This window comes from Hyaena hyaena, unplaced genomic scaffold, assembly GCF_003009895.1.
Source record: "Hyaena hyaena isolate Hyena2069 unplaced genomic scaffold, ASM300989v1 scaffold_82, whole genome shotgun sequence".
Classification (NCBI taxonomy): domain Eukaryota; kingdom Metazoa; phylum Chordata; class Mammalia; order Carnivora; family Hyaenidae; genus Hyaena; species Hyaena hyaena.
In genome coordinates, this window is record NW_024080713.1 from 3,208,880 (window position 1) to 3,222,388 (window position 13,509).

Below are 13,509 nucleotides of genomic sequence, written 5' to 3' on the forward strand. Positions count from 1 at the left end.
CTGAGTTGATCCCATGGCTGGCATGTTCATTGCAGTTTCTCTCTGTCTCTGTCTCTCTCCCTCCCCATCTCTTTCTCTGTCTCTCTCTCTCTCTCTCTCTCTCTCTTTCACTCTCCCTCTCCCCTCCCCTCACCCCCCAGACTGATCCCTTGGGGCAAAAACACTTGAGTTTTGGCCTCACCATCTTTCTCTACCTTCCATTTCCTGCGACCTTGAACCCCAAGGGACTGATGAATTCGTGAACGGATGTCCAGCAACCCACCCTCTTCCACCCTTGCAGCCGGAGCGATGTGCTCATATCATATCATGCAGAAGGGAGAGCTTCCAGAAAACAAGGCTAAGCCCGTGTGGCCAGCAGAGGACCCCTGGCCTTGCCGCTCACTCCACACCCTGGTCTCTGGAGCCATTAATAAAACATCCTCCCCCATCACTCTTTAGCATCCCGGGAGGGGCTGACGCATACTTACCCTCACCATTTCTCTTTTTAATGAGAAAAAAATTACAATCATCATCATTTTTCCGTGCATGGTCTTTAAAGAGCAAATAGAAAGATATTCAGAGCCCATATATATTTTCCTTCTCTAAGTGGTATTTATTTAAATGCAGATTTCCTGGTTTCCCGTGTAGAGTTGCAAGCAATACCTTTCAATTTAAATGTTAATAGGAGTGTAAAACTTCAAAATCAAAATTTTTCTGTGAGGGAGAACTGCTTTTTCTGGTTCTATTTAATGGTTCTCCTGGCCTTACGTCCTCCACCCTCCCTCATTATCCACCCCCTCCTGCACACCCTTTCCACTGTGCTGAACTTGATTCTTTTTCTAAAAAGTTTAGAATGCACCTTTCTCATTTCAAAACTTAGAACGTTAAATGTTAGGGTCATGGAATACAGATGATGGGCTCAAACCCAACAGGATTCATGAGATGGTTTTTCTTTATCTTCGCTTTGGCAGGCAGAGTCCAACTCATCGTCCCAGGTTCTTTAAGGGGATTTATTCTCAGGCCAACCCCGCATAATATTTTAATAAGGCTTCACATACCTGAGTGAGGTGTGTCCTGTTTTCTTTCTTTTCTAAAGAAAGTACCAGTACCCTGGGTGCAGGGTACTGCTTGTGAGACAGTGAGCAGTCACGGAGAATAAAAGACAGTTTCTGCGGTGCCTGGGTGGCCCAATTGCTTAAGAGTCCGACTTCGGCTCAGGTCATGATCTCCCAGTTCGTGGGTTCAAGCCCCATGTCAGGCTCTGTGCTGACGGCTCAGAGCCTGGAGCCTGCTTCGGATTCTATGTGTGTCTCTCTCTCAAAAATAAACATTTAAAAAATGGGGGGGTGGGGGAGACAGTCTCTTACTCCCCAGGAGATAAAATTGTCACATAGGGTAATGCAGAAGGGCAGGAAGGGGCCGTTCACACGTGGCCGTTCACACAAGGGCAGGCAGAGTGGCCCTTGGGATTTACTCAGTGCAAAAAGAAAGCAACAATAATTAAAAACAATGGAAATCATAAGTATTGCCTTTAAATCGTGGTACTGCGAGTATAAGTCCCTTCCGAAGGACCTCATGGACCAAATTTTACATACGCATGTGATACCTGGCTTCATCGTCCTTTTCTTTATTTTCTGTTTCCTTTATTTTCTCATTAATTATTTTTATCCTGGTTGCACTGTGTGTTTTTTGTAAGCCCTTGAATCTTTTTTAGGAACATGACAGGATTGGTAATACATAAGTTAGAATTGATTTTGTAATAAAAATTTCAGTGACTTTGTTTCCATTATTTTAAGGTGTTAGTTGTGTTCTCAGCTAGTTCTTTTCAATGGACTCCTTAGTTCAAGGACAAAATACGTTTCATGTCTTGCCTCGCTGGGAATATTAATAATAATTTTGAATGATTGCCTCTTCTCTGTGCAGCTTGTTTCCTAACGTTCTCTTGCTCCCAAGTTCTATGTAAGCGGTGGTGCTGGGTTGATAGGTGGCGGAGTCAAAGCGCTGCCTGAAAGCACCGAGTTCGGGGGGGAGGGGGGGGGGCTTGTCAACCGGAAGCTCCTGTGTAGAGTGGTGGGAGGGGCTGCCTGTGGGGCTCCTCCAGTGCTAAGTGTCTAAGTCTTTTCTCTTGTGCTGGTCATCACTGGAAAGACATCTCCTAGCCCCCAGGCTGGATGGCAGAGGCCAGGCAGTCAGCTTTCGGGAGCCGAGTAGGAGGCTTGCATCTTAAGGGCAAGGACTCAATATTCTACATGCGAATGATCACTTCATTGCCTATGTAGAATGACCTTCACTGGGCTTGTCAACCACCGGTGCTAAGTACCCCCATTTCAGTGAAAGGGAAGGGAAGAGGGGGGGTCCCCTAGTGTTGCGGAGTGGGTGATGGGAGCTAGGGCCCTAGTTCCATTTCAAACAACTTCCACCAAATCCTGGTTTTATTTATGTTCCTCCCCTGACTAACTGTCCGATCCACAGGAACCTGTGGGTGCCAGGCCACAAGACTTTGGGGAACTCCACAGGTTGGCTTTCAGCTTCAGTGCTGCTGCCTCTAGTTTGGCTCTAGCCGAGTGCACCATCCGCCATCTTTGCTGCTTCCAGTCTTGTGTTGTTGCTGTCTCCTTTCCTCTTTTCCCATCCTTGTAGATTCTTATCTTTGGGGAAAAAGAAAAATTCCAGACCTACAGTCCTCACTTTACTTGGGAGGAAGAAATGCTCCATATGTTTGTTCCATCATCAGGACAGCCCCAACGGTCTTTAACTGCATTATTAATTTTCTTTTCCCACACAGTTCACTCTTCCTTTACTTCACTGGTTTGTCAATAAATTGTTTAACTTCTTTAGGGGCACCTGGGTGGCTCAGTAGGTTGAGCATCCGACTCTTGATTTTGGCTCGGGACATGATCTCACAGTTTGTGGGAACGAGCCCAATGTGGGGCTCTATGCTGACAGCTTGGAGCCTGCTTGGGATTCTCTCTTCCCCTCTCTCTTTGTCCCTCCCCCACTCACCCTCTCTCTCAAAATAAATAAACTTCTTTGGATCTTGCTTTCCTTGTCTGTAAAATAAGACTATTTCTTGTCCTGTATTTGCAAGTTGTTGATGCAGCTGCCCTGAATTACCACAGGGGTCTGAGAACGAAATAACTAAACACACGCACACGGCTCTGGCAAAATCAGACTTGTGGGGTGATGATAAAAATCCTCCCGGTCAGTGAAAATGCTCAGGCCCCACCTCTGGTCTTCATCCTGCTTTTCCAGACCAGCAACTTAGCACAGCCCTCAGCTTTTGCTGATAAGGTGCACCTAATCCGTGCTAGAGGGCCAAGGCCCCTCCCGGACGTGGGACAAGATGTTACCTGGCTCCAGACTTTTGCAAGAGAAATTGTTTTCCCATGCCCTGCCCTCTGCCTTCTCCTGTAAGTTAAACACTTTGCTTTCCTCCTCCAACTATGATAGCCTTCCCTCCTTCTCTGATTTGCATTTCCTTTTCCCGCCCAGCCCAGTTTTCCATTCCTGGCCCAGGGGGACCCGCATTACTGGACACACTGTCCATTCCGACCCCAGGCAGTACCTTTGCTCCCGCGGATCTGCAGGGGCTGAGCCTCAGTAAGGCCGCCCCATGAGCAAGGCCAAGTGCAGCGGGAGGGGCCAGGTAGCTACAGCAGTGCTGTCCATGTCTAGTGCTGCCAAAGGAGCCAAGATTTCAGAAGCCCTTCATGCACTGGAAAGGGACCCAGTGGTTTCACAGGAGCATAGAGAAAAATTTCCTGATCTGATGAAGGGGGGTGTAAACCTACTTTTCTCCAAAAATACCCTGAGCTCTCCTTCCCCGCTCCCACTGCCTCCTTGCCGTTGACTGCAGTGGGGAGTAGATGCAGCATTTCTGGGAGTCAGTCCAAATGGACTCACATGTCAAGGGGGTGCTCATCTCCACCCAGGAGGCAGCTCAGGCCTGGCTCACTCGAGGGACTGGGGTGGCGTCTGGGGAAGAAGGGTAGAGACAGGTGGCACAGTTAGATCGCAGGATAAGAAGTGGTGCTGTGCACCTGGCCAAACTCTGCCTGCTCACCTCAAGGTGGCTGTGGATGCCTGAGCACGAAAGTGGGGAGCCGGCTCGGGAAGTGGGGTGCACATCTGAGTGCCGTGATCCAGCGATGCCCTCCGTAAAGTTTCCACGGACACCGTTGATGATCGGAGCCATCTGTAGCGTGGCATGATGATGAGGCCATACGTGACAGTAAAGGGTATTGCTTCTACCCGGTGGAGCAGGCATTCCAGGTCCGGCAGGGGAGGACAGAGGAGGTCAGGGAGCGCAGGAGCGCGACCCGTGGTGGATTTCTGCCTCTGCGACAGGGTCCTGTCCTGCCTTCTGTGCGAGCTGCTTTCCTTTGCCCCTCCCTCCCCCCCCCCCCCCCCCCAGCCAGCTCCTCCTGGGCGGGGGCTGCCAGGGTCTCCTCAGTGTCAGGTCAGAGAGTGTGGACCAAATCCCTCTTCCATGGGGAGAAGGCCAGGGGTTCTCTAGCCTGACTGTGCTAGGATCTGCCGTGGCTCCCGATGGGGGTGACTAGAGGGAGAGAGGAACAGAGCGGGTGGAGTGCCCTCGCCATGAGTGGAAACCTGCCAGGTATTTGTAGGGATGAGGCGAGATAACCCCATGCTTCCGTGGGTGTGGATGTAGTTAGCTGTCAGGTGCCCTCACCTCTACCCTCTGTCTCCCTCCCTCCCTCTGAGAGAGAGGAGTGTCCATGCAGCCTTCCTGGAAAGCCCCTGGGTACAGAGGCTGGGCAGATGGCTTGCTCCTGTTTGGAGTTTGGAGCCCCATTGGTGGGGCTGGGGCCGGGGCTGGCAGATGAGCTTCGTACAAACCGCAGAGGGGGAAGGGGAGCGGCAGGCAGGCTGGGCAGGGTAGAGGGAGTCCAGGACTAAGCGAGGGTGTCGCCCAGGAGGAGGTAAGAAGGCTGGACACCAGGGAGGGAGTGTGAGACTCGTGGGGATGCCTGGAGGGCAGTGGAGCCAGCCAGGAGCCAGGAGGAAGCCGCCCTAAGCTAGAGGCTGACACGTGATGGCATCTCTGCCCCCTCCCTTCCACTAACAATCCTGCCTTTCCAGACAGCCCTTCTGTCTGTACCCACATCTGCATTGCGTGATGGGGTCAGCGAGGCATGGAACGGGGGAAGTCCGGACCCAGAAAGCTGGGCTGACCTGGGGTCCGCAGGAGCTGAGGAGGCCTGCTCAGGGGCTCGGTCTGAGAGCAGGAAGTGCGGCTCTCGGTCCTGCAGCCCCAAGTGCAGGGAACGCTGAGTCCCCGCCAGCTGCCTTAGAGGGGAAGGGACTGGGCACCCTCATCAGCTTCCTCCTCGCACCAGACCTCCTGGAGAGCCCAGTCAGCCCTGGCGGGAAGGGAGCGGGAAGGGAGCGGGCACTCGGCAGGTGCAGCCTGGCTGCCAAGACCCCGCCCACCGCTGAAGGCCCGTTTCTCCCTGAGAGGTGGATGATGCCATGGTTAGCACCTAGGAGCCATCCAGGTCTGGGCTTGATGCCCTGTTCTGCTGCTCATTAGCTGTATGGCTTTCAACAGTAAGGATAAAGGCAGCTCCTGTTGCAGATGGTTGAGCCTGCTGCTTGGGAAGGACATTGCTGCACCTGGCACAAAGGTGCATAAGAGATGACACCAATCGTGATGGCAGTCTCTCCTGTGCCTGTGAGCCAAACCGTCCTGACACCTGAGGATGGTCTCCTCCAGGCGCCCCCTCTCCTATACAAAAGAAGCTCAGTTGTGCAAACTTGTCTGGAAAGGGTATGTTGCCTTCCCACCCCTGCAGTGTGCCACCCTCTCCCTTTCTACCTGGGGCCGGGGTGCATCTTGACCCCGAGTTCTAGGTTTCGATGCTAACTGTTGCCCACTTGCTTCCCCACAGACCTGCGCAGGATGACTGCCGGCTTCATGGGCATGGCGGTGGCCATCATCCTCTTCGGCTGGATCATCGGTGTGCTGGGCTGCTGCTGGGACCGGGGCCTTATGCAGTATGTAGCAGGGCTTCTCTTCCTCATGGGAGGTAAGGCCTCGGGCTTGGGGGGCTATTGGGGAGCCAAGGTCCTGGCTCCTGGGATTCTTGGAGAATGGCAAGGGAACACTCATGCATTCATTCATCGAACGTGCTTTGAGTTCCTCTTTGCCATCCGCCGCTGGGCAAACTTCTGGGGATGCAAAGGCTAATAAGATCTGGTCCTCAACTCTCGGAGGGCTGAATGCCTAGTGTGGGAGACTGTGTGGCGATGGCACTGAAAGAGAGGTATCAGACCAGGGGCGACCATGAACTCAGAAAATGCTCAGGCATTTTATACAGGTATTGGACTTTGGGGTGGGAAGCAGGTGCTATCTGGGTAGTTTTCTGTTTAAAAGCCTATCCCCACCTTTGATTTTTGAGTCCTAAATTCTGCTACCATTTCCAAATAGGGCACTCTAAGGGTGGTAGGACCTGGCTAGACCTTTGTCATATCTGTCTCCCTTACTCTCTGCTAGTGTCATGGCCACTGAACTGATCCAGTGTCCTTATAAAGGATTATAGGTACAGACAACTGTATGGCTATGCAGAATAGGTTCCAGTCCACGCAAAGCAAAGGTGACCCACCCTCTGCATGCGCCTCTCTTCCCTGACATCTCAGTCCAGACCTGAGGCTAGCCATCGGGTACGCTCCTCACAGTCTCTTCCACAAGAAGTGGGCTGATGTACTGCGTGGAGCTGGGTGGAGGGGGAGCTGGGCTCGAATAGCAGGAATGAGACGTATTTATGGGAAGGAAGGAAAATGAGTCCTACATATGGAAACAGTGTCAGCTAGACTTTAGGTACCACATGCTTCTGGCCTGCTCAGGTCCCCTTTGTATAGGGCCTGACTCCGGGCTTCTGAGTAGAGATGGGAGTTGAAGGGGTAGATCAACCCAGGGAAAGGTTGCGGCCATCCCTTGGGTGCATGGAGAGATGTCTGGGTGGGAGAGGGGGAGAATTGCAGGATTTGTTGTGGGGCCTGACCGTTGGCCCTTTTACCACGGAAGCACAGCCATTCTGTGCCAAAGACAAGACAGGGCTCTCCAGGGCGCCCCAGGCTGACGGAACCCTCCGCCCCCAGAGTCTGACGTCCCGTGCCTGCAGTCATGAGGGAGAGAGGGAGGGGCCTCTCTAGCAGTCCCCACACCCCTTTTTCTGGTCTCCCCTGGAGATAGGCCCACAAGACCTGCCCGTCCCTCTTCCATGTCTCGTGTCCTCAGTGAAGCAGGGGTCGGGCTCAGCCCCTGACCTCCTCACTCTGTTTTAGCCACAGTGGAGACCTTCTTGTGTCCACCTTCTAGTCAGAATCTCCCATGGACCCTGAAATGTAAAAAGAAAAGCAGAGTGGCTCTGTTGGTAGTGAGTGTTCTCTCTAAGATGCTTTTGGTTATACAAAGATAGGCTCCAGTAAAATGGAGCTTTTCTAAGGCTCTAGAAAGGTCTCCCAGGAATTGGTGAAAAGCTGAGCAAACAGGCTGCAGGCAGAGCAGGAATCCTGAAGCTCTCGAAGCCGACACTCTTTCTTCCCCACCCTTCTGAGGTGTTTGCGGCCCCCAGCACGCACTGCCCCTTCTCCAGGCCAGGCGCACAGCTCACAACCTGCCCTGTGTGCCTGGTCCCCAGGACTCTGACAACATCCTTCCCTGTGGCTCAAGTCAGCTTCCAGTGAGAGAGAGAGAGGGAGAGAGAGAGAGAGAAATGATGCGATTGGTCCATTATCCTCTCTGGCCAGATCACACACCGTTGGTCAGGTAGTAAACGGGCCAGAGCTGAGTGACGATGGCTGGGCCAATGGCTGTGACCATGGTGGGGTCAGGGGTGCTTCGTGCTCACCTGAAACCACGGATGAGAACTCTCATAGGATGATGTGGGGAGGGGGCAAGACAGCGAGGGGCAGAGGGAGGGCCGCCTGGAACCCTACCCACAACCAGCAAGCCCGGGGCTCTGGGGGAGATAGTCTGAAAGCGCAGACTGATGAGGAGCCAGAGGCACCTCCCTCAGAGTGGACGAGTGAGCGCACGGCTCACCTTGTGCCTAGTGCTTCTCAGTCACTGCACATTTCAGTCACTAAAAAGCTCTTAAAAATACTGATGCCAGGCTGGGCCCTCACTGCATAGCAATCCGAGCAGGACTTCTGGGGTGATCCTCATGTGCACTCAGGGGTGAGAGCCTGAAGAATAGTTGAACTTTAAAGCTGTCTCCATTTATAAAATGTTATGCTTCTAGGGATGGACCGATTGGCCAGGACCTTTCATTATTTGTTTTCTTTCTTCCCTCCACTCCTGTGCCTCTGTGACTGTTTCTCAAAGCCTCATGAGGCAAGAGATACGCAAGTGCCGTAACAGGGCTTCGGTTATTCCTGGGAGACCTACCCGAGTCCTGGTTATTGAGGGGCTGGGCGAAATCTGCTTTATGGGACATGCACTTATATATATTTTTTATTACGGCGAAATCATAGCTCGTGATAAAATGTTAGCATCGAGAAGCGCTTTGGAGAAGTCGCTGTCCTAAGAGCTGTTTCTTGCTGATGGGGACGCTGCCCTGGTTGGAGTTAATCCATTCCCTCCAACCCTGAGCCTCGTTATCTGTGTCTGTAAGCAGAGCTGTTCCCTCCCAGAAGAGGCTGGGGAGAGAAGTGGTGTCCACACACCTCATGGGCACCATCGGGCTCCAACAGGGGAGAGCAAGGACAAAGCCACCAAGAGCTGGTCCCTTGAACAGTCATCTTTTTGCAGGGGGTTGAAGCTCCAGAGGGTGGAGAACCCTCTCTTCTGCCTCAAGGCAGTGCCCTTCCCAGCCAGGCCAGACACAGCCACGAGGGTCCAGATGCCCAGGGCAGCTGCCATCTGCTGACCCCACGAATTTGGCTTGGTTAGGAGCTGGGGAGGGAGCCAATTCCAGAGCAGAAGCTGTCCTTCCCCGATCTCTGCTCAATGGATGGAGCCACCGGAGAGGCCCGGGTGTCAACCCCAAAAGATGCTTTGACCTATAGAACCCTGTGTGTCAAAAAGAGCCCTTTCAGCACCAACCTTTCCCAAAGCCTGACCCGTCCCTGGCCCCTGGGAGTTCACCTGCTAGGGTTAGACCACTGAAGTGCTTGGAGAGTCCGCTACCAGTGACAGCCACCTCATGCATATGGCCAAACAATCAGTCACTCAGACTACAGGTAACTGTGGCCAAGTGAGACCGGAAAAGGTCTCACAGCCCTAGCTTTCCCCCAGATTGGCATTCCAGGCATCTGTACTGAGCACAGGCGGGTGCCCCAAGGATTAGACTGAGTGACAGCAGCAGCTGCTGGGGACCAACGGCAGCAGTTGGGCCGAGCTGGCCAGGCAGGGGCGTGGTGAACAGGCAGAAGGAGACAGGTCAGCAAGAATGAAAAAGGTGAATTTGGAGTCAAGAGTCCAAAGATGGAATTTCACTTGATAGTAGTTAAAACTACCAGGGCCAAACAAACAAACAACCCAGAATTCTATCACCAGCCTCTCCTCTGTTCCTTTGTGAAGGAGGATGGCCCACACTGGGCCCTACTCTGTTCCAGATTTAACTAGCTCCTGGTTAAAGAGAGGGTACCCTGCACCTTGTGAAATGACTAGCAACAAATTGTTTAATTAACACTCAGTGCAGAGGGGGCAATTAATTAAGAAGGGCAGCTTAGTCGGGCCAGGGGGCTGGGGGTGGTGGGTGGGATCCAGTGTCCCCTTTGCCAGGGCCTCTGGGAGAGAAGCTAGCCCAGAATGGCACAGCACCAACTGGGTGCAAGCAACTGCCAGAGACAAGTGTCTTGATGAATCATCGGTGGTATTCAGAATCACAGGAACAAGATGACACAGAGAGAAGACAGCACAGTGGGGGGGCATGGGACTGTTCTAGCTGCTTGTCATTCACCCACTGGGCACCCTCAGAGCCACCGCAGGACCCAGAGCCACGAGGTGCATGTGAATGTCCAGCCCACGCCCCACCCCCGCCGCACCGCCTCTCACACCCTCCTCGAGGACATCGTCCTCTCCACCACCACCCAGGTCTAAGCCTCCATGAGCTTTTTGCTAATCCTAGAGCCTCCTATCTGGATGCCGTGACTTCACTCTGGCACTCAGCAATCAGTCCTGCACAGAGTTCACATATTTTTTTTTAAAACACTAAGTTAGATATGTCACTTACCTGCCACCGGTGCTCCAAAGGCTTCTAGTCAAAGTGAAAATAAATTCCAAAGTCTTTACCCTTTTGGAAAAGCGGTCTTAGCCAGCTTGGGCCGCTGTAACAAAATACCAGAGATCCGATGGCTTAGAAACAACAGAAATGTATCTCTTTCTGTTCTGGCGGCTGGGAAGTCCAAGATCAGTGCGCTGGCACATTCAGTGTCTGGTGAGAACCGCTTTCTGATTCACAGACCGGCACCTTCATGCTGCGTCCTCATGTGGTGGAGGGGCCGGGGGGCTCTGGGGGCCCTTGCATGAGGCTGCTGATCCCAATCATGAGGACACCACCCTTGTGACCCAGTCACCTTCCCAAATCCCCTCCTCCTGATTCTGTCACCTTGGGAGGTAGTATCTCAACATATGAATCCTAAGTACCCAGACATTCTGTCCTTAATGGAAGCCCCATGTCAGCAGGTTCACACTAACCCCCCAACATACCTTGGCTGCTCTCAGGTCAGTGTAGCCCCCCATCTGCCTTTCTGTCCCGGAACACACAGGGCTTTGCTGCAAGGTCCTGGGGCTGGCTGCTGCCTTTGCTCATAGTGCTCCCCCTGCCCAGGCCTCCTGGCTGGCTCCTTCCTCGGCCTCACACTCCAGCTTAGAAGTCACCCCAAGAGGGGCTTCCTTGACCACCCAAATTCATGACGCCACCCAGTCACTCTCTACATTTTCATTAATTCAGCTTTCTACAGCACACGCAGGACTTTCTGAAATGTTCGTTGTTGTGTTGTGGTTTTGGTTGATTTTTTTCTAGCAGCTTAAAACAAACATGTATTATCTCACAGTTTTTACAGATCAGAATTTCAAGCACAACTTAACTGGATTCTCTGCTCCGGGACTCACAAACCTGCAGTCAAGGTGTCTATCAGTAGGGGCTAGGGTCTTCTCTGAGCCCAGACTCTTCTTCCAGGGTTCACAGTGTTGTGGGCGGGATTTGTTTCCCTGCAGCTGCAGAATTTGGGGAAGCCTGCGTATTTGGGACCCCCAGGAGAGAGCCCCTGACTTCCTCCATCTCTGACCTTCAGATCCTCTTTTTTAATTTAATAGATCCATTTTTTAGATTTATAATTTTAGATTTATGGAAAAATAGAGCAGATAGTACAGAGTTCCCATATTACCCTCTGCCCCTCCCCATGTTTTCCACTTCTATTAACATCTTACATTAGCATAGTCTGCTACAATTAATAAATACTGATAAATTTTTATTAATGAATGTCCATAGCTTATTCAGATTCTCTTAATTTTTACCTGATAGCCATCTAGCAGTCACATCTCCATAGGCTCCCTGTGGCTGTAGCCATTTCTCAGACTGTCAGTGTTTTTAATGACCTCGGCAGGTCCACGGAACCCCGCCAGTCCATAGAGCAGCCTGCCTCTCTGCTGGCACTTGCCTGATGTTTGTGCATGATTAAGCTGGGTAGTGGGTTTGGGAGGAAAAAGCATGCAGGTCAAGTGTCATCACATTGTGTTAAAAGTGATTTATGAGCTGCCCCTGATCACCTGGTTGAAGTCGTGGGGGTTGGGGGGTGTCTCTATTGCAGAGTTACTCTTTTTTTCACTCTCGCCATACTGTTCTCTGTGGAAAGGTGTCAACAGGCACAGTCCACCCCTAAGGACTGGGGAGTTGGACTCCCTTTCCTTTAGGGTGGAATATCTACTTAAGTTATTTGAAATTCTTCTACAAGGGAGGTTTGTCTCTCTTCCTCACTTTAAGATTTTTTTAATTTTTTAAATGTTTTAATGTTTATTTATTTTTGAGAGAGACAGAGACAGAGCATGCCTGGAGGAGGGGCAGAGAGCAAGGGAGACATGGAATCTGAAGCAGGTTGCAGATCTGAGCTGTTAGCACAGAGCCCAATATGGGGCTCAAACCCACAAACTGAGATCATGAACTGAGCTGAAGTTGGACACTTAACCAACTGAGCCACCCAAGTACCCCTCTCTTCTCCATTTGTTAATTGACTCATTTATTTATATCAGTGTGGACTTGTGGACATTAATTTTTTACTCTGGTTTATAATCCAGTTCTAGGTTTGTTTTAATTCTCCAGCTTTGGCCATTGGGAGCTCTTTCAGGTGGCCCTGTACCTCTTTGACATCAATGTGGGGTTTGGTTGTTATTTTGTGGGGGTTTTTTGGTTTTGGGGGGGATTTTTTGAGCTCCTGTTACTTTCTGGCACCACCACAAGGTGCTCCAGGCTCATCTTGTATATTTCCTGCCCAGACGTAGGATGAGCCATTTCTCCAAGGAGCCCTGGTTCCTTTTATTGGAGAACGGTGTTAGATACCAAGTTCTGTGCACTAGGTGTCTCTGTCGTGTGTTTGTCCATTGCCTCTCCCCCCACTTCACATGTGAGCTCCAGAACCTTGTCCACCTGGTTCTCTAAGGTACCCTCCATTGTGGGAACCATGTCTGCACTCTCAAATATCTGTAGAATGCATACAGTGCAAAAGTGAATTGTGTGTAACGGAGAGAAAGTATTCTGTCTCGGTGGAACAGCTATCCTTCAACAAAGTTCCCTGCCTTATTTCCTGTTCCTAGTCTAATCCCCTTCCATGGGATTCCTTATCTTCTTTCTCTCTCTGTTTGAACAGTCCCAAGGTCTCTGTTCTTCTGTTATAAAATGTCTTAAATTCCCCTTGGAAGTAGGGTATGAATTGTACACGAATTCATGAAGACTTGTGTCGTTAGCGGAAGTTCAAGAGTGTTAAAAATGGAAGGAACCTTAGAGGCCATCCACTGTGGTCCACCGTCTGTGTGTCTAGATCAGAGTCGTTGTATCACTTGTCCCAGACCCCCCCAGCTGGTGAGCGGCGGCATGTGACCCAGAGCTGGCCCGCGACAGCAGTTCATCCTGCTGCGTGGGCTTTCAGCCCCCTGTGTTGAAGGTCCACATGACCCGGGCCACATCCCCGTCTTCCCACCGTGGCACGGCTCCAGGCTGTGCTCCTAAGCAGGTGCCGGTCCCAGAATCTCGCTCTGCTCCCTTTCTGTTCCTCCCTTCTCGAAGCACAAAGGGGCATCTGGAGGAGATTGTGGCCAGAATGGAGGGCACAGGTGGTAATGGGAAAAGGAAATCATTAAAGTTCCTTTCCTACCACCTGTGACCAGTGTGGCCTTTTCTATCTTCCCAGTCAGTCAAGGGGGGCGAAGACAATGCCTTGAAGGAGCTCGAGCTATCAAGTTTGAGTGATTGCCGTGGTTTGCAGACCAGCAATGCCAGATGTCACCCCCTCCACCAGGCTCACCGGAAAGTGGTTCCACTGTACAGTTAACCCCCAGATACCCCT

At 51.7% G+C, this 13,509-nt stretch overlaps 1 protein-coding gene across 2 annotated transcripts in view; it reads left to right on the plus strand.

Moving 5' to 3' along the window:
* TMEM178B (transmembrane protein 178B) overlaps window positions 1–13,509 on the plus strand; it is a 360,790-nt gene that overhangs the window by 314,191 nt on the left and 33,090 nt on the right. For both annotated transcript variants that reach the window (XM_039233997.1, XM_039233996.1), the window contains exon 3: window positions 5,892–6,029. In XM_039233997.1, the coding sequence (XP_039089928.1) occupies window positions 5,892–6,029 (138 nt within the window). The remainder of the gene's footprint in view (window positions 1–5,891; window positions 6,030–13,509) is intronic.